We start from the raw sequence: 19,477 nt of genomic DNA, 5'->3' as shown, positions 1-19,477 counted from the left end.
AAAACCCCCCTCTTCTCCCGGCTCAAAGGCTACGGCCAGGGACTTTTGATATGTTCACCTCCTAACTAGTCCAAACAAAGTTACGGAGTCAAAAATTGTGTTCCAAGCATTTCCCTCTATCTATACTATAGAAGAGGGATTTCGATAGTTTTAGATAAGTGGAAATGTGAAAGAACAACACAAGCAGTTGCCTGAATTGCACCAGATTAAAAGAGATTTAACAAGAACTGACGTAAAAACATAAATAACAGATATACGTCAATATTTAAATATAGAATTATAGAAAAGGAACAAACTAAACATAGAAAATAAATATCAAAAACGAATATACAAATACAACCTCAACATATACTATACCTTCTTATTGCTTGGCCTATTAGCCCATTGAACTATTATTACTCTAACTTGCTCTAACGTATAGAAACGGGGGAACGGCACAGAGAATCAGTATTTTGCGCCATGAGTTGCTGCCGTTTTTGCATCAAAATATAGAAGCGGAGCGTGAGTCATGAATTTTACGGCGCTTACGATGTTTTGGTCGCATGGTACAGGTAGTGGTAACTCATGGGTTAGCCACGGACGGAGAAACAGACGGACACACGGGTATCGCGATTTGATAGTATATTGATAGTATATTCCCTTTATTTAGCAAAAGAAAAATCAAAGCCATAAAAGCAAAAGGCAAAAACATGATAGCTCTACATGACATTTTATAGAAGTATGCAATTACATAGTAATAAAAAACGGCCAGTACTCTGGCGCCAAACCTCACCTCTTTTGACAATTCTAACACTCCTCCTTAATTTCATACCTCTAGAGATTTCATACCCATGCCTCTTGCACACAACACAAACTTACCCTTCAATAAGGCTTTCGTAAGTACGTCCGCCACCAATGCCACCATTCGTTCTGTCTCCAAGTACACTAAACGGATATGCCCATTCTCAACCGCTTCTCTCACATAGTGGTGGCGCACATCAATGTGCTTTGTGCGTTGATGGTGCACAGGGTTCTGCGCGATGGCAACTGCCGACTGGCTATCACTGAAGATAGTTAACTGCTTTTCTCGTTCTCCAGTGATCTCGGCAACAAATCGTTTTAAAAATATTGCCTCTCTGGCTGCTTCTGAGATGGCAACATATTCGGCTTCCGCAGTTGAAAGGGAAATCGTTTTCTGTTTTTTGCTCTCCCAGCAAACAGCTCCTCCTTTCCATAGGAAGACCAAACCAGTAAACGACTTTCTATCGTAGGATGTAGCATGGCTAGCATCCGCATAACCGACTAGGCCTTTCATCTTGTCCGTCTTTTTGTACTTGAGTCCTTGACTCTTTGTACCCTTTAGGTATCTAAGGACTCGCTTCGCTGAGATACAGTGCTCGTCAGTATAGCACGTGTTAAATTGGCTTAGATGAGTCACAGTATGTGCTATGTCCGGCCTCCTGCAGACCGCCAGATACATAAGTGACCCTATGAGATTCTGATATGGTACGTCCTCATCAGTTTTGTGTGTTTCTCCTGACTTTTCAAGCTTTTGTCCAGGCACTGCAGGCGTTGATGCGACCTTGCAGTCAACCATACCAAATGTTTATTTAATGTCGATTTTTATTAAAATATCACTTTGGGTAATCTGAATTCCCAAGATAAATTTTGCACGACCAAGATCCTTCATCTCAAACTTTTTCATGAGATCGGTTTTGACAGAGTTCAGCTCCTTTTTATCATTTCACAAGATAAGGATGTCATCCACATACACTGCGAGTATATGATCTTTTTGTTACTAGATTTTAAATAAACGCATGGTTCGTTCTTAGACCTCGTAAAACCTAATTGTAGCAACTCATTGTTCAGTTTCGTGTTCCATGCTCTAGGGGCTTGTTTTAACCCGTACAGGGAACGTTTGAGTAAGCATACGTAGTCCGAACTCCCTTCCTCAAAACCTTCTGGTTGCTTCATATACACGGTTTCAGATAAGTCTCCATTTAGGAATGCCGTTTTTACATCCATCTGGTCAATGTGAAGGCGATAATCAGCTGCCAATGCTAGAAGTGTCCTTAGCGAGCTGTGTCTAACAACCGGGGAGAAGGTTTCGTCATAATCAATGCCATATCTCTGGCTGAAACCACTAGCCACGAGCCGAGCCTTGTACCTTTTTCTTCCCTCCCCTCGTCTGATTTTAAAGATCCACTTTGAATCAACGACGTTGCATCGCTCTGGTCGTTTGACTAAGACCCATGTCTTATTTTTCTTTATCGCATTCAACTCCTCCTAAATGGCGACTTTCCACTCTTTGCTATCATCTCTTAACAGTGCTTCCCGAATCGTTCTGGGTTCCAGTTCCGATTCTATGGCTTGATACAATACATGATCCGGGAACTCAGTTGGTTTCCTTATTCGAAGGGGGTACCTCCGTTCCTGTTCCTCCTCAGTTTCTTCATCGATACTTAAAAATGATCCACAGTCTTCGGACTCGGCCAGATCAGATTCTATGTTTGGCTCATGTTCAACTCTAGGACTATTGATACCACTTTCCGGTCTTTCCTCTCTAGGAATGACGTCTTCCACTCTAGGAATTTCGACATCCTCTCTTGGTATTCCGTCTTGAACCCTAGGAACCTCGACATCCTCTCTAAGTATACTGCCTTGAACTTTATTAACCTCATATTCCACTCCAAGGGGAATTTCTATTCCATCACACTCATGTGACGTTGATAGCCTTTTCTCAGGTTCAACGATGTTCTGATGGAGTGTCGCCTTGACACTTTCTTCAGACATATTAAGTATCTCCTCCGGATGCTTATCTGTTTCCAAACGCAAATGATGTTTTTCATTTTCGAAGAATACCACATCTCTTGCCTTATGCATTTCGCCTGTAGTGGGGTTCACTAATCTATAAGCTTTGGAGTTATCACAGAAGCCTGTGTAGATCAGTTCTTTACTTTTGGGATCCCACTTTTTCCTTTTTTGTTTAGGGATATGCATAAATGCTTTACACCCGAAGATTTTCACCGTGCTGAGGTCACATTTCCGCCGTGACCACTTTTCTTCAGGTGTCATATTCTTCACCGCTAGCGTTTGTGACCTGTTTTTTAAGAAAACGGCCTGACAGACTGCTTCTGCCCAAAAAAATTTAGCCAAACCGGAGTCATGCAGCATGCTTCTTGCTTTTTCGCATATCGTCCTGTTTGCGCGCTTGGCCACGCCATTTTGTTCTGGCGTGTAGTCAACTGTCAGTTGATGCTGTATCCCGAACTTTTTCAAGTAGTTGTCTCTCTCTGTCGCTGTCTCTGTGCGAAGTATCTTCAGTTTCTTCCCGCTTTGATTCTCAGCAAACTCTTAAAACTCCATAAATTTTTCAAACACTTCACTCTTTTGTTTTAGAAAATATACAAAAGTTTTTCGAGTAAAATCATCAATAAATGTTAAAAAGTATCGGGCCTTGCTGACTGAAGGAACCTCCATAGGTCCGCAGACGTCTGAAGGTACCAGACCTAGCACCTCAGTGCTTCGCGTCGCTTTATTTCTCTTTATAAAGGGTTGTTTTGTCTGTTTTCCCATGATGCAAGGTATACACTCAAGTGTCATTTGAGGTTTTTTATACCAAGATGCCCCATCTTCCGATGCCACTGCATCAGCTGGTGACTTGCAGTTGTTGATGAAAGCGCAGAACCCTGTGAACAGCACTTTATTTTATAAATGCCTTGTTCTTCCACACCTTTCACTACAGCCTTACCTCTAATCTCGCATTCATTACTCTTAAAGATGTCACACCCTTTTTCAGTAAATACCAGCACGTGTCCCTTTTTCGCGACAGTATACACACTCAATAAATTAGAGGCTAATTCAGGGACATAAGTTACATTGTTTATAGTTAAATCTATAGATTCACAAACTACCGTACCTTCACTTTCGCCAAGTACCTCATTACCATTTGCACATGTCACTCTCAAGGGTTTCTTAGAGTCTTTTAAGTTTTTAAACCAAGATTTCCGATGCGTCATATGTGAAGACGCTCCTGAGTCTATGACCCAGTCATCTGCGTGAGGATTCATCGCTGTACCAAATGCATAGGCTTGCAGCGCCTCCTTCCTCGTTTTCGGATTCTGTGGACATTCCTGTGCCTTATGAGGTCCTTCACAAATGAAGTATTTGACCTTTCCTTTGGGCTTCCATTTAGGTGCACTCTTGCCCTTATGCTTCTTTGTTAGTAGCGCAAATGTTAGTTGCTTCTCGCTGGAGCCTGCTGCGAAGGTATCTTCCATTTGAAACAGCTTGGTTTTCACATAACCAGTAGTTAAACTAATGTTGCTGTTCTCTATGGCCAACCTCATCGGTTGAAACTCTGGGGTAAGGCCTTGAAGAAGTAAAGCTGCTAGCAGCTCATCATCAACCTCCTTCCCTAAATCTAACAGCTCTTGTGACGTCGTCATGACAGATGTCACATAATCTCGAACCGTCGAGAATTGTTCCAGACTCATGCCCACTAGCTTTGTCAATAGGCGGCAGCGATTGTTCAGACCTTTGTCCTCAAATGCATTCTTTAATGCTTCCCAAGCTTCCTTAGCAGATTTTGCTTTACGGACATGCACTAGACAATGGGGTCGGACCATAAGACAAATCTTTGCACGCGCTCTTTGGTCCCGTTTCGTACCTGAAACGTCGGTGGCTTCAGGAGTAGCACTTGTGTAGTCCCACAAATCTGTCTAAGTTTCTGTACTGTAGAAAATGGGGCACTTTTACTTACAGTCTCTTAACTCCACGATTATCAATTTTATGGTCATGACTCAAAGCCTATAATCCAGAATAAACATGGCATAATTTTGTCGTATAGGTATTAAGTCACTAAGTTCAGTAATTCACCTCCAAACTTATGTGGGCAGTCATAAAAAAAATTGCGATTCTTCATACAAAATCCTAAATATGCTGGGGTTGTCAATTTTCACTTTTACCCAAATTATAAAGAAACAATCAAAAATTAACATTTTTTTTTAACTGCAAAGGAAGTATACAATAATATAAAAATTAACAAAAATATTAATTATTCAAAAGCACTGCCATTTTTACTAAGCATTAAAAGTAGGTAACTACAGATAACATACTTTTAATATACAATACTTTTATAATAAAGCCAATTACGACTTAATTAATTTAGACCTTTTAGAGACAGACAGGGATGTTGAGTTCTCTAGTCGAACTTTTGACCAGTGTATTGATTATTTTTATTCTAAATTTAAAGAGCTAAAAGATAGGCACGTTCCTCACAGGTTTATTTCTAAAAATTCATACCCAGTTTGGTACTCATCCTCGTTAAAGAAAGCCATCAAAGAAAAACATAAGTATCATCGTAGATTTAAGTTATATGCTAATAGATGTGATTTGCTTTCCTTCGAGTGGCAGAGGGAAAGAGTCAGGCGTATGGAAAAACGATGTTTTTTAAATTATACTGAGACTATTGAAAATAATATAAGTAAAAACCCAAAACTATTTTGGTCTTTCATAAAATCTCGTTCAAAGTCCTTTGGGATACCGAGTAGTATGCGTTATGATGGTGTTACTATGAATTCAGGGATTGATATTTGTAATGCGTTTTCTGATTATTTTAAAACAAGTTTCCTAGAGCCTGGAATCCCTGCCGCAAGCGATCCACGCGGTTGTAGCAACGCTCATAAATATACCGACCCGGCTAGTGACATTGCCAGTATCTCTGTTGATAGTGACTTGGTTACCAAACTCTTGCTAAGCCTCGATCCTAATAAATCAGCTGGTCCCGATCTGGTGCCAGCCTTGTTTTACATAAACTGTGCCAAAGCGTTAACTAAACCCATTTCGTTACTGTTCCGTCGCTCTTTCGTGGAATGTACGATTCCCGCGATCTGGAAATCAGCTTTCATAACTCCAGTTTTAAAAAAAGGTTCTAAAACGGATGTTTCTAATTACAGACCGATTTCGAAATTGTGTATCTTGGCCAAGGTATTAGAAAAAATAGCCCACATGCAGATTTCGTCAGCATTCAAAAATTCCATAGATAACACTCAACATGGTTTCATTCAACGTAGGTCTACAGTGTCTAACCTGGCTTTACTCAACGACTTTATCTCCGAGTCGATGGTCAATGGTCATCAGGTGGATGTTATCTATACAGATTATAGTAAAGCTTTCGATCGTATTGACCACGATATTTTAATATCTAAGCTTTACTTAATTGGTATCAGAGGGGATCTCCTGAGATGGTTTAAGTCGTACATTAAAAATCGGTGTCAGTCGGTGGTGATCAATAATTACATGTCGAGCTGGGTATCTATACCAAGTGGAGTCCTCCAAGGGTCTTTATTGGGCCCACTTCTATTTAACATCTTTGTGAACGACATAAGTACCTGCTTCCAATTCTCTAAGTTGCTCAGCTTTGCTGACGACATGAAAATTTTTGCTAAAATTACATCACCGGCTGATGTATGTGCACTTCAATCTGATCTAAGAAGGCTGGATACCTATTGTAGTATAAACAAATTAGATTTAAACCCCTCCAAATGTTATACAGTAACCTTCTCTCGTAAATTAAATAACATTTGTACCCCATATTCACTAAAAGGTAGCATTCTTCAGCGAGTGGCAAGCATAAGAGATTTAGGTATTATTCATGACTCAAAACTTATTTTTAGCGAGCACATTGACAGCATAGTACGTAACGCTTCCAGGTCACTTGGTTTTATAATGCGTAATTCAGTTTGTTTTACCCGTCCCAAAACTCTTAAAATCTTGTATTGTGCTTACGTGAGAAGCAAACTTGAATACGCTTCGCAGATATGGAATCCTCAGTATCAAATTTATGTTGACAGGATTGAGAGATTACAGTTAAAATTTGTCAAATTTCTGTGTTACAAAATGCGAGTCAACTATAGTTCTATCGACTACCTCAAGCTGTGTAAGAAACATCATTTGATCCCACTTGTTAAGCGCCGGGAAATTGCAGACATAGTGTACTTGGTATATATTATTAAAGGTAATGTAGATTGTCCAAATTTGCTTAATAAGATCTCTTTTAATGTTCCGTCAAGGACGCTTAGGCATTTTCGTCCCATCAGTAATTACCAAGCTATTACTAGGTATAGAAAAAACAGTTTCTTATGCAGGGCAAGCATGAGCTTAAATAAAGCTTTTATAAATTGTAATATCGACATATTTAGTGATAGCATATCAATAATAAAAATTAAATTAATTAGATACTTTATGGGTGACAATGATTCTGGCGCAGGTCAGGGCTAATGTACTGTGGCTAAATGTACTGCCTAACAGATTTTACCTTCTTATCTACTTATTTTTTGTAATAATCGATCATATTCATATCGATCCTCTGTTCTTGTGCTGTATGAACTTGTACATGTGTAATTAAGTTGGGCAATAAGCTTGTTATATTTTGTTCCGTTTCTATAAGTGAAAACCTATAATTGGCTATCTAATTCTATTGTAGTTGTTGATATGTTTAGCGCTGTTGGTTTTCCATGTACCAAAATAAAACAAAAAATAAAATAAAAAATAAAAAAACATAACAAGAAACTTTTTTAAACTGCAAAGGAAGTATATAAATAAAGCGGTTGTTGCTTATATTTCCTCTTAAAATTAGCAAAATAACTTTAAACAACGTTGCATGGTAAATGCCTCCTCGCAAGTCAATAATAACATACCTACTAGTGACAACACTAACGGTAAAAATGTGCTGGGCAATGTTGTGAAAAGTGATACGTAAATACGATCATGAGATTGCCCACGATCATAATTACAAAAGTAATGCATATAACGTGTTGAAACTTCGTCTACATCGTTTCTAAGCTGCATATTATTTACAGTTAAAACTACATCCCTGTAGGACTCTCCTGGACCGATATCCCACCGAAGTTTTTTTAACTTTTTTTGCCCCCAAAAAAACACGTCCTCACTTGAAGCCGGCTCACGCGTGACTGAAGTTAGGCACACGTCAACTAATAGGCCAGTGTTGCCAGCAATATGATTAGCTATAAAGCACAGATTGAAAGGGAGGTGTATCTGTTACTAGTTTTATGATATTTCGCTTCTACTGAAATGTGATGCGGTGGGCAAAGCTATGTTGAAAAGGCAAAGTTGTAACTTTCTACGGCATGAATTGCACTCAAACCTGTAGTAAGTTGTTCAGCATGATGAAATATTATTTTTGAGGCCAACATAATATCCGCAACACTTAAAACATGTACGAAAATACAAAAATAATTTTACAGTTTGTTGACAATGAATGACAGTAAACATATTGTGTCAACTATGGATGGTATAGAAAGGATGTCAATCTCTTATGGCAGAATTGTTGCAAAAGTGACCAGCTTTCAGCTGTAAATAATAGTTCCTAATCTCTCCGGTGGCGCTAGGTAGGCTCGGAGACCAAAGAGTATTGTAATATATAGGAGACTCTATGACATGAACCATAGAGGTATTATAATGTAGAGATGAAATAGGGGAGGGGCAGCAAATAACCCGACCAAATTACGTAGGTTGTTTCTGGTATGTTGTCAGGAATGTTAAAACATGTTTTTAATTTTGTCGCATTGCGTATGTTTTGTCCCTTACGGTCGCACGGGTGCACATCTATAATAAATACTAGGTGTATGGTCTAGGTACTTCAGTGTATGGTGGCGCCGCCTATTTACTGTGTTTACGGTCACTTTTTGATACATGAAGATTCATTTCCTTAACTCTACCTTCCATAGTGTCAACTTTTAAGGGGCTATTATGTCAATACTCTAAATTGCCAGGTTGTTTTCATTTTTTAAATGTTGATATATGCAAACTTTTTTCGCATACCTATTTAAAATGTGGAGAACGGTCAAGTGCGAGTTGGACTCGTGATCGAAAGGTTCCGTGTCACTAGGTCACTACATATGCATATTGACTAAATGTAATAAACCGGCCAAGTGCGAGTCGGACTCGCGCACGTAGGGTGCCGTACCATTATTATCTTTAAAAACGGCAAAAAAATCTAAAAGACCGACATTTGACGGCTGTTATGGCTATCAGATCTACAGTTATGGGTCGATTTTAATAAATTATATGTCATTGGATTCGTCTCATACTACAGATTTGCAATAAGCTCTTAGTTTTATGATTTTTCCCGGTAAAGTGCTAAAAATATTAACACGTGACCTTTAAAAGGTTTGCAGAGATGGCGCCATCATAACTTGCCCCTTTTTCTATGAGATTTGGCTTAAAGGGCTGGCATCCAGGGCATTAAAAAACCAAAATTTTTACACAATTCTAGGGATTGACAGGGCAAGCTATGCTGGCGCCATCTGCTAATTATTTCGACCGGCCAACCCCATTGAACTCGAACCTGTATCCAATGTATGTAAGGTATCCAATCCATTCAAATATTTGTTTTTTTGAGACTGTAACATGCATACACCACACACGGCGAGAATTGTTCTTATGAGGATGTTAAATGATGTCGGATCTTTAAGGAAAACGGTCAGCCAATTTTCCGCATCGGTCAGCGACCTTGGTGCGGTGCGGCATATGTGTGATCGTGTGTAAAAGCCGTAACAGACTACCGCACCGCACCGCGATCTTGGTGGGCCACACCCATAAGTGAGAGCGAGAAAGAGAATATCTCGAAAAGCCGTATTGGTGCGGTCAAAATATCTCTTTCTCGCTCTAACTTATAGCTGCGTCCTTAACGTACGTACGGTGACCACCTTGCACACTATCGATACGAGCGCCACACAGCACCAAGGCCGCGGTGAGGTGTGGTAGTCTCTAACAGCTTTTACGATAGTCTGTTAAATACGGCTATAATATTTCTTTCTCGCTCTAACTTATAGGTGCATCGCACAATGACCTTGGTGCGGTGCGGTAATGTGTTAGGCGCTTAAGGTGGGCCGCCGTATGCTGAGAGCGAGAAAGAGATATTTTGACGGTACCAAGGTAGCGATCCAGTCGTTGTACAGACATTCAAAAAAGTAAATTAAAAAAAAACTTAATTAGGTCCAAGGGCCTGACACTCTTTGATAGAGAAAGATAGACTTATTGCGATTCCTATAAGAGGAAAGAGAAAATATTGCCATGCTTTGTCTTTATCACCGACCGGGCATTTTGTCATGGTCGGGTTATGTATTGCTTGCATTTTAATAAATTGATGATTCAGAATATCTGCAAACCAGTTTGACAGCACTGGCTTCCCTCGAATGCGGCTGACCCTTATGGCATCATAGCAAGGAGGCGATGGCGAAATACCGAAATTTATAAGAATGAAAGAGAAAAACCGGCCAAGTGCTAGTCGGACTCGCGTTCCAAGGGTTCCGTACATTACACAATTTAAACAATGTATTTTTTTATGTGAAACGTGCGTCAAATGTCTTTAAAAAACCCGTAGGGGGTTGGATCAAAAACGAAATGATTAAGTCCGACTCACGCTTGACTGCACATTTCTAATAGGTTTTCCTGTGATTTATAGGTAAAAATCTATTTTATGTATTTTTTTCAAAATTTTAGACCCAGTAGTTTTGGAGATAAAGGGGGGATGGTAATTTTTTGCCTATTTTCTTGAATAACTTCTAAACTGTTTATACCAAAATTATAAAAAATATATATTTGAGATTCTCACAATAAGCTCTTTCGTTTTATATGTAACACGATATAGTTTATAAAACTTTACTTTTTAATTTTCTCATTTACCCCCAAAAGTGGCCCCAATGTTTAAAATTAATTTGTTTACGTTACATATCCGTCTTTGGGTCACAAACTTACATATGTATACCAAATTTCAACTTAATTGGTCCAGTAGTTTCTGAGAAAATAGGCTGTGATAGACGGACAGACAGACGCACGAGTGATCCTATAAAGGTTCCGTTTTTTTTCCTTTTGAGGTACGGTACGGAACCCTAAAAAGGATTATGCTGCCATACACGAAACTGTCAATACATGAATATGTCTTTCTCTTACCCCTGGTCTATAACTACGTGTATATACTATGTCTATTATTAGGTCAGAGGGTCTACCGCGAAAACCGAAATTCGCAAATTGCGGGGATCTTTCTCTTTTACTCCAATGAAGGCGTAATTAGAGTGACAGAGAAAGATGCCCGCAATTTGAACTTCAATTTTCGCTGTTATAGCCCAGACACGGAATGTCACGGAATGTTTGTAAACTTCAGTCTCATTGACTCGCGCACTGAGGGTTTCGTACTTTTTAGTATTTGTTGTTATAGCGGCAACAGAAATACATCATCTGCGAAAATTTCAACTGTCTAGCTATCACGGTTCATGAGATACAGCCCGGTGACAGACAGACGGACAGACGGACAGCGGAGTCTTAGTAATAGGGTTCCGTTTTTACCCTTTGGGTACGGAACCCTAAAAAGCACGAGTGTTATAATATCTAGCCAGTGTTATATTATGAGCCAAAAATCGGTGGAATAAAAACGTCGTTTTGAGCAAGTGTGTTGAAAATATAAAATTATACATTAGCCCTATGAAATTTTAGGCATGAGAGACAAGAAAACAACGCGCAGAAACCCAGCGAAGGTCGAAGGCCGAGCTGCGGGAATGAAGTGCTCGCATGCGGATCTTTTCTTTCTACCAAAAGTACAACTTCATTACTTTATCCCTTTGGAAAACAAAACTACTGCACCAACAACAACAGCACCAACAACTACTACACATCAACAACAGCACACGAATGCCTGAATGAGTAAACATTTTATGAATCTTTTTACATGTAATGTTTTGATTTTGATAGGATACTTTATGTACCCGTTTTTATTGCTCTTGAGTTTTTTTTATTTCATTAAGCGTTCAGTCTTAGGCTGCCTGTCCACAGGAGCGGAGCGAAGTGGCAGAGCGAAGAGCGAGGAAAAAATCCACCGATTGAATGGAATAAAATCTCCGCTCTGTAATTTTAATGAAATTCTATTGCTGGATTTTTTCCCCGCTTACCGCTCCGCTCCAGTGGACAGGCAACCTAACTTTTAGAACCATACTCTAGCGGCGTTTTGACGCCGCAACGGGTCTCTAGTTCCTTTTATTTAGCAAAAGAAAAATCAAAGCCATAAAAGTATGGATGGTATAGAAAGGATGCCAATCTCTTATGGCAGAATTGTTGCAAAAGTGACCGCTTTCAGCTTTAAATAATAGTTCCTAATTTCTCCGGTGGCGCTAGTTAGACTCTGGGACATGAGTATAACATGAACCATATAAGGCAACAAATAACCCGACCAAATTACGTAGGTTGTTTTTGGTAGTATTTCGGTGTATGGTGGCGCCGCCTAATTACTGTTTTTTGATGGACACTTTTCATACATAGAGATTTGGCTCCTTTATATAGTCTCCATGCATAAAAGCAAAAGGCAAAAAAATGATAGTTCTACATGACATTTTATAGAAGTATGAAATTACATAGTAATAAAAAACGGCCAGTACTCTGGCGCCAAACCTCACCTCTTTTGACAATTCTAACACAATTATCGCGAAACTAAGGATTTTGTAGTTGACTAGGGAACTAAGGGAACTATGGAAGGTAGAGTTAAGGAAATGAATCTTCATGTATCAAAAAGTGACCGTAAAAACAGTAAATAGGCGGCGCCACCATACACTGAAGTACCTAGACCATACACCTAGTATTTTTTATAGATGTGCACCCGTGCGACCGTAAGGGACAAAACATACGCAATGCGACAAAATTAAAAACATGTTTTAACATTCCTGACAACATACCAGAAACAACCTACGTAATTTGGTCGGGTTATTTGCTGCCCCTCCCCTATTTCATCTCTACATTATAATACCTCTATGGTTCATGTCATAGAGTCTCCTATATATTACAATACTCTTTGGTCTCCGAGCCTACCTAGCGCCACCGGAGAGATTAGGAACTATTATTTACAGCTGAAAGCTGGTCACTTTTGCCACAATTCTGCCATAAGAGATTGACATCCTTTCTATACCATCCATAAAGGGAACCCTTAAGGAGATAAGTCAACCTTATTTTACTTCGTAGATAACAGAGGTTTTGATACTCGTAAGATGCTAGCCAAATGCTAGCTGAAAGCCGTGAATCGCATTGTAGGAAACGTCATAAATGGCAAGTGCCAAATTACACCACAGAAATCATTAACAAAATTCAATATAAAAAAATATTTTATAAAAATGTATTCGAACGATTTTCGTCCTTTTTACATTCAGATAAAGAAAGAAGAAGAGAAAGGTGACAAGCATGCCAGTATTAATATGGAAGTAAAACGTATACCTATATCAGAGCCTCATAATCCATTTACGAAGAAAACAATTTTTACGCAAACTTACCCCTCGACGTTAGAGCCCGCAGTACCGCGGAAGCCTTGCTGTGGCTATTGTGGATAGATACCTTTCTCGTTGGACATGCAAAATAAACCGGACAATCTCAAGGAAACGAAAAGCCGACCTCTCATGAATCTCCTTTGTGTCCTGTGGGCCAGAAGCATGGGTAACGTGTTAGGTTCTTCAATGAGATTCATCTCCTGTCACTGCATGTCTACAAATGTATACCTTTTTATTTTACAATCATATTCACACTTGTCGGATTATATTGTACTAGAACTGTCTGACCTGGAGGAAATTGAAGAATTCAAAACGAACCGAGGCCCGTCGCGACAATAAAGAGTATATTATGATTAAGACAACCGATTACCAATTGAATGTTGTAGATGTATTTTATATCCTTTATTACAATGTATATAATGAAGTGAAAGCCTTGACAAAGATCATTAAATAAAATAAATGTCGAGATGATTTGACAACTTTGAGGTGAGTACAGCCTAATACCTAGTTTTTAATCCCCTACACCCACCCAGGAAGGTGGTGTTTCACCTACAGCCTGGTACATTTTAAAATATTAATTTAATAATTATAGGAACGGACAAGAGCCCGTTTTTTTTATCTTCTATTCTTAACTGGCCATCTAATTGCGAGGGTTGTACATACCAAAGATAGATATAACTCCGTAATAGATGGATACAGTCTAAGGAAAAAACGTGCCTCGAAAATCAAGAAAATTTGATTCTCGTTCAGAGGGCGCTACTAGTTTTGGCCTACAGTCGTATAGATGGCGTTGACGGTTTCGTTTGTTTTTTAAGAATTTTAACGCATATGAGTGAAAGAACATGGGTCAAAATCATAAAAATAATTAATGCAAATAAAAAAAATCATTTATCTATATTTAAATACATTCTATCGTATTTTTATAAATCTTCATTTTTAGTTTTAAAGTGTGTCGACAGATGGCAGTGAATTTACTGGGGTTACAAAATTTACTATGACAGTATCGCTCTAGTATAAGTTACTCTATGTACATACTAAGATTCAAGTTTTCACACTTGGTTTCTAATTTCACTCTTGTAGATACTTATACTTCTACTCGTTGTACATATTATAGTGGATGAAACGTGGATGAAACAATACATTTTTTTTTGCAATATTTCATGGTGATTGATCTGACCGTTTTAATGTTATATTCTGCCGCAGATAAAATCAACAAGCATGAAACCTTTGATATTATGTTCCTATATCTACCCAAGTAAGGTAGAGTATGATCAAGTTAAGTCTGCAGCGGTTTTGATGGCGCAGCCTGTGCAAGTGTTATCTTAAACGTCACACTTCTATTAAATTATGACGTATTAATAACACTTGCTTAGTCTATACTGTCAAAATCGCTGAAGACTTATCTTGGTTTAACTCTAGAGGCGTGTTGTTCTTTCAAAACAGCAGGAAAAATAAATTACTTGTGACACTTTCAGAACCGGGTCACAATGTGATCACAATACTACTAGTAACGGAGCACGCCGTCGATGATCTCGAGCATGATTCTATTTGCACCATCAAATGGAATTAGCACGCACAACCCAATGAGCTCCCTGGAGTACAATTTGCACAGAACATTCCTATATAGTTCATCAACACAGCAGGGCCAGCCAGTCGCGTATGTAGTATATTATTATCATCATCATCATCATCATATCAGCCTTCTATCGCCCACTGCTGAGCATAGGCCTCTCCTCGCGTACGCCACTTATCCCGGTCCTGAGCCAATCTCATCCAGAAGTGATATTATTATACACCTGTTTATCTACCTATTTTTTTTTAGAATTTATTGGCACCTAGTTTAAAAAGGTAGTGTTGTTGCGGTGAAATGATTCGGCGTGTCATTTCCGCTTCTAAGAATGTTTACCAATACACCTATAATATACCACATAATGTGTATTTTCAATAACATTACTAATTTGACAACTTTGACGAAATGTCTGCTCTTACTGATGTTATAGAAATTTAGCAAAATTTGGTACAATACGGTACCTACGGCGAAACCACTTGCAAGACGCGTTCTTTTTCTTTATAGAATTTTCGAAAAACTGTGAACGCAAAAATTCAGTGTGCAAAGGCTCTTTTTGATCGCAAGTCGTGAAGATTTCACAATTATGATGACGGTAGGTAAATACCTTTCAGAGGGAGAGTGTGTATTAGGCCACCAAACGGGGGAAATAATTCGTGTATAAGCCAATTTTGGCACAGTTTTGGGGAATAGGCGTGTTAAACAACATACTAAAAATACCCGAGGGTGGAGTTGAAGCTAACGGGTAGAGGGCGGCGGAGGGGGGGGGGGGTCCTTTTTTATAGTTTTTCGTAAATAACTCATAAATGGTGGCCCGTAGCAAAAAGTGTTCTATATTTTGAAATATTGATCCTACCGAAAAAGTGTATTTAATTTTTTTTGTAGAAAATTTTATGTAGATTACTTATGTAGGAGAACATTTTTTTTTGCTATGGGCCACCGTTCAAAAGTTATTTACGAAAAAACTATAAAAAAGGACCCTAACCCCCCCTCTCACCCTACCCGTTAGCTTCACCCCCACCCTCGGGTACTTCCCACAACTATGCCAACATTTGCTTATACACGAATTATTTCCCCTGTTTTTCCTTCGTTTGGTGGCCTATGGTTCTCAATCGTGGTTATTTAATACATATCTGTAACAAATCACTATTACGTATAAATAAAAAGTTGTGAACAACCCTAATAATTTCTTGAAAAATATACCTTGTCATTTACCTTCTATTCCAGTATTTTTTAATATTTTATAACAGAAGAATAAGAAATTTATGTAGCGAATATACGTAAATTAATGCATCCATTTTATTAGGTATATTGAAGCATTGTTTAAGCATTAATTAAACACGCAAGTGACATTACAAATAATTTTTTGAGGTATTTTATGTAGCAAAATTACGTAAGTAAATGCATCCGTCTTATTTCATTGAATCATTGTTCTAAGCAATTATCACGCAAGTGACATTAGACGAATAAAAACTGCAACCGCAGTTCATGAGTTATGCGAGTAAGGATGACGTGTTAGTAATACTGAAAACATTTTTTACCGTAATACCATGACTAAGCTAGAAATGTACATAGCCTGATTTGCTGCTAGGGATTGCAAACCGGACTGATTTTCAATCCGGCTAATTTTGGCCACCATCCGGCCGGATCCGGATTAGTATAGGGATATTGAAGTTAATTAAATGACATTTTTTTCTAGTTTTTTTGTGTTATACTAGAAATAAAGGATATTTTTTCAAATGTATTCCTAAATAAATAATTGGAAGTTAATAAATAACTTTTTTAAATAAAACTTAGTAGTAAAAAATGTTAAAATGTAAATCTCACTTTAAAAACAAAATTTGAAATTTAAATTTGATTAGTTTCCAAATCCGGGATGATGGGATTTGGGTTGAGAATTGAAAGGACAAGTTCTCTTATCTGTTCTTTCATTGAATTATTTGTAATGCTGGCATCCATTCTAGTAACAAAATAAGATATATCATTTTACCTTTAACCAAAATTATATTAAATGCTCTCCAATATCTTGCTCTCATTTCTTTTATCCCAGAAAGTATTTTTATAGAATGTATGATGATTTTAAAAAATTGCACTTTTTATTAGATTTACAGATAAGTATATTAGTCAAAATATAAGGAACAAAACACGACACGACTATCTCATGCGAAAAATAATACTATTATTATAATAGAGTGTAGAATTGGAAACCATCGTGGAAAGGGAATGGATACTTAGCTAAGAAAAGTTTAATGGATGAAATAAAGAATTGAATAGACGTAGAGTCGCATGCAAGGAGATGAAGAAACTTGCATACGATTATATTAAACTGTACAGACACAACAATCTAATATTTATAATATAACATTAACCTTCTCTTAAGCATAGATTTAGATTTAGATTTATTTATTTCATAATATTAAATTACAATATAAATTATTTTTACACTAATCTATGTGAATTTATATTATGATCGTCAAGTGGAAAATAACAATGCCTAAATCACAAATGCCTTCCGTGGCATGTCCATCTTTTAATTTTGCCTTCTCTTACAGTATTTATGTAATCCTCGTATCGTGCCACCACCATGAAAGAAGAGGAAATCGTCGGCGGTTAAAAAATACATTTTTATCTTAGGAGGGCCACTTGCACTATTCACTAACCCGGGGTTAACGGGTTAAACCTGGAGTTACCATGGTTACCAGTACAATTTGACAACGGTTTAACCGATTAACCCCGGGTTAGTGGGATGGTGCAAGTGGCGCTTACTAAATTTACACTTTTTTCATTCATTCTTTGTTCTGTTCAACTTCATACCGTCCATCCGTCGCCTTTGCCTCATCTCAAACGCACAGCGCGTGCTGTGTTTAGGCGTTTTATTTTATTTTCCGGCTCCGGTTAATTTTACCGGATCCCGGATTACCGGATCCGCCGGACCAGATTGTAATCCCTATTTGCTGCCTATGATTTATACCTATGGTTCGGCATGGTGTGAAGTGAACGTGTACATTGCTTTAAATTTATAGTGCGTATTAATTTTATGTTAATTAGATACCTATTATGTGCACTATATACACAATGCAAACATGTACGGTAGTCATATTATCAGAGTGATCGCGTTACTTATCTCGTTTCATCGCCTGCCGCAACGAGCTACTTACGCATCTTGTGAAATCTAAAAGAAGTAAATTAAATCATTATTATTTAAATGCAGTCACAGGAAGATGCCGAGTTGGAAGCTGATTTGCTGGGAAAAGGAACAAAGGTAATAATAATTTTCCTTCTTAGATAACATGAATTGTCCGTAACTATTTCTTACTTAGCGGCATTGTTTGCTTATCAATATCATTATAAGGTTACAGTGGTAAACTAACACGATTTTCACTCATAATTTTAAAGTAACACGGGACTTAATCGTGTAAAAACTTACATTTATTTATGGCCTGACGTTTCGAATGTGACGTTACGTTCGTGGTTACCGGCAGACTCACCACCACGCCTCTGACCACGCCTTCTCTGGTCTGCCTGTGACCACAAACGTAACGTCACGTTCGAAACGTCTGGCCATAAATAAACGTAAGTTTTTATGCGATTAACTCCCATGTTCGTTTTAAATTACAGTGGTAATGACTGTACACGACAAAATCCGGGCATGTGCATTATAAAGCAGCACTCGTTTTAATAATTTGTGGTTATCAAACTACATGATATAATTACAAACATAATTTAACATTAGGTTGTCTGTGACTTAAACCATTATATATTCCACAGTACCTATATTTTTTTGTACACGGTCTTCTGACAGTCTTTACCAAACACTTTAGTCAAGAGTCAAAATATTCTTTATTCAAATAGGCCTAGCAACAAGCACTTTTAAATTGTCAAGTTCTACAAATATTGTATTAATCTCAATATCAGAGCAATTTATTGATGCAGTTATTATTGTTCTTAAAAATATTGAAATATTATAGATATGTCAAACTTAATAATACTTATTAAAAGGTACTTTAATACAAAATACAGTACGTAGCGGCCCCATTTTTTTAATATCTATCGTTAAATTTAAATAATCACAATCATTTAGCAGTGGCGCTAGTGAGCACAATGATGGGCTCTTAAGGAAAAATACCGACAAAAATATGGCCCATACCTCAAGTCACTTTAGTTTAGGTATTACATTAGGCACTGGTAGGTATGAGATTGAGATGAGGTTCTTACGAGAGTAATTAAGTTCCACTATGCTAATTAAGATTTACATCCTTTTTAACCGACTTCAAAAAAGAGGAGGTTATCAATTCGACCGTAATTTTATTTTTGTTATACTGTATGTATGTATGTATGTTACCTCAGAACTCCATAATTTCTGATCCGATTTGGAATTTTTTTATTTTTGTTTGAATGTATATAGTCCTTAGTTGGTCCCGTTTTTGTCAAAACTCAGTTCTGATGATGGGATCCATGAGTAATCCAGGGATCTCCTCAAATCTTATAGGCATACATATAACGATTTTAGTATTTTCATCAACAAACCAAGCATTTTTATCCAAAACAGTTTCATTTGATGAAGTGGAACCGCAGATGATGACCAGAACGGGACTCTTTAACA

At 37.8% G+C, this 19,477-nt stretch overlaps 2 protein-coding genes across 2 annotated transcripts in view; one reads left to right on the top strand and one right to left on the bottom strand.

Annotated features, from left to right (window-relative positions):
• Positions 1-805: 805 nt before the first annotated feature.
• On the bottom strand, positions 806-1,576 carry LOC134755123 (uncharacterized). Its single transcript, XM_063691600.1, has one exon. The coding sequence runs from the start codon at positions 1,574-1,576 to the stop codon at positions 806-808; it is 771 nt and encodes a 256-aa protein (XP_063547670.1).
• Positions 1,577-17,870: 16,294 nt separating this feature from the next.
• LOC134754234 (peptide transporter family 1-like) overlaps positions 17,871-19,477 on the top strand; it is a 58,727-nt gene continuing 57,120 nt past the window's right edge. The window contains exon 1 of the mRNA XM_063690413.1: positions 17,871-18,136. Coding sequence (XP_063546483.1) covers positions 18,080-18,136 — 57 coding nt within the window. The 5' untranslated portion in view covers positions 17,871-18,079. The remainder of the gene's footprint in view (positions 18,137-19,477) is intronic.

The sequence above is a fragment of the Cydia strobilella genome, chromosome Z (genome assembly GCF_947568885.1).
Source record: "Cydia strobilella chromosome Z, ilCydStro3.1, whole genome shotgun sequence".
Lineage (NCBI taxonomy): Eukaryota > Metazoa > Arthropoda > Insecta > Lepidoptera > Tortricidae > Cydia > Cydia strobilella.
Note: the sequence above shows the minus strand (reverse complement) of the source record. Positions and strands in the feature narration are given on the sequence as shown.